The 2,042-nt window shown below is 38.9% G+C and overlaps 1 protein-coding gene across 1 annotated transcript in view; it reads left to right on the top strand.

Moving 5' to 3' along the window:
* Positions 1-30: 30 nt before the first annotated feature.
* sla2a (Src like adaptor 2a) overlaps positions 31-2,042 on the top strand; it is a gene marked incomplete at its 5' end in the record, with an annotated part of 4,754 nt that continues 2,742 nt past the window's right edge. Inside the window, 3 exon segments of the mRNA XM_014017739.1 lie at positions 31-130; positions 933-1,019; positions 1,305-1,408. Of these exon segments, the coding sequence (XP_013873193.1) occupies positions 31-130; positions 933-1,019; positions 1,305-1,408 (291 nt within the window).

The following is a 2,042-nucleotide window of genomic DNA, read 5'->3' on the forward strand; positions in this document are numbered from 1 at the left end:
ATCCAACATCTTTTATGTCTCTTTCTGCAGATGTTGAGGAAAATTTGGTCGTGTCTCTCTACGACTACCCATCTTTGGAGAACACGGAGCTAACCATGCACATGGGGGAGAAATTAACAATCCTATCGGAGTAAGTTTTTTTTTTATTTTACTTCCTTTATTTCTGCAGGTTAAGTCTTGTTGAAACACAGTAATCTCATTTTCAACAGAGACCTCCTATGCAGGAATAAAACTGTAAAATCCATTCAACCAATTGAACACATTAAAACAACAAAAGCACATCAAAACAAGGTAGAACTCAATGTCAAAGCATCAACTGGTTTACCTCCACCTGCCAGAGTTGTCTTGAACGCACTGAACAATTACCTTTTAACCTCTATTTTCAGGCTTAAATATTGTAAGAAGTATGTAACTATATCAACAATGTCTAAACATGACTCCCTCTTTGATATTTACCACATCATTTAACTAGATGTTTTATTTGTACTGTCGAGGAATTAGGAAAAAATGCCAGTTTTAAATGACCAATCCTCATAAATGACCTTGACCTTTGACCCTTTGATTCCCAAACCTAATCAGATTGAGCACTACCTTAAAGGAGTTACTATGCCTATTTATAAGTAAATATATCATTTCATTTAGGAGACATTGTGCACACAAGACCACCTGTGATGGACGGACACCACGCTAACACACAGAGAACAGTGTGCCTTCGGTCCCAGTGGGCGGAGCCATAATAAATTCAAACAAAAGCTCCCCTAACTTTAAAAGTAGCCAAAATTGGAGGAGAAAAACTGAAGTTTTCATTAAAAATATGTCTCAATAATCCAAGTAGAAAAAATAAAAAAACAACAGTAGCTTTTTAATGTTTCATCTTTCTCTTCCTACAGATGAATAAAAACTCTTTTTAAAAAAATGTTTCTTTCTCCTAGTGATGGTGATTTCATGCTGGTGAGATCTGCGACCACAGGCCGCGAGAGCTACATCCCCGTCAACTACACGGCCAAGGTGACACACAGGTGAGCAACCTTCAAGTGATGGAGGTGGAGGAGTGGTGGTGGTGGGTGGGGGGGGGTCCCTGTGGCAGGTGGGAGGACAAAACAAATGTTCGGAACAAGACCCGAKTTCTCTCCGGTGACACGAGCAGCCTCTGCCTCCAGCAGTTTCACTCCTCCTCCGGTGGTTGGAGCTGCTCTGACGTGGCTCCAGTGGGTTTTCCAAACATGAAAAGCAACACTCTTGTTCTTACTGGAGCGTATCTTTATTCGCACACCAATCTTATTTTTATTTTATTTCTCGTTCAGATGGCTGTTCACGGGCATCAGCAGGTACAAAGCAGAGGAGCTGCTGAAGCATTCAGACAACCAGAGTGGAGCCTTTTTGATCCGAGACTCTGAGACGCACAGAGGTGTGTGCCCCTTTATAAACCACAGACGTTACATATGTYAAATCATCATGGTTTTCATTGTTACTCATAAAAACAGGTGGAAGCTATAAGGAAATGTCTAACTTAGTATTTACTGAGAGAAAGCATGCGTCCCGCCACATTTAACTGAGTTAGAACCAGTTTTATGTTGGCTGATGACCGTTAGCTTTCAGGTTTACTCCAAAGGTTAAGGGTTGTAGATCGTACATCTAGTGATTAGAGCTCAGGAAAAAATGAATAGAYCACTTTAAAATGATCAGTTTCTATGATTTTRCTCTTWATAGRTATATGTTTAAGTAAAATGAACATTATTATTTTATTCTACAAACTACTGACAACATGTCTCCAAAATGCCAAGCAAAAATTGAGTATTTATTTTGCAGAAAATGATGACAAAAAATCCAGTGTTTTTAGACCTCACATACTGCACAGAAAACAAGTTCATATTCATTTAGAAACAACAATAATAATGTTTGAACTCAGAAAGAGTTCAGAAATCAATATTTAGTGGAATGATTTCAATCAAATGCAGGGAAACTGTGGTCCAGAGTTGTATTTTCTGCAAGTTTCATCCAGTGGTTCATAAGAGTTTTGGGTGACAGATACACACACACAC

The sequence above is a fragment of the Austrofundulus limnaeus genome, unplaced genomic scaffold (genome assembly GCF_001266775.1).
Source record: "Austrofundulus limnaeus strain Quisiro unplaced genomic scaffold, Austrofundulus_limnaeus-1.0 Scaffold175, whole genome shotgun sequence".
Taxonomy (NCBI): domain Eukaryota; kingdom Metazoa; phylum Chordata; class Actinopteri; order Cyprinodontiformes; family Rivulidae; genus Austrofundulus; species Austrofundulus limnaeus.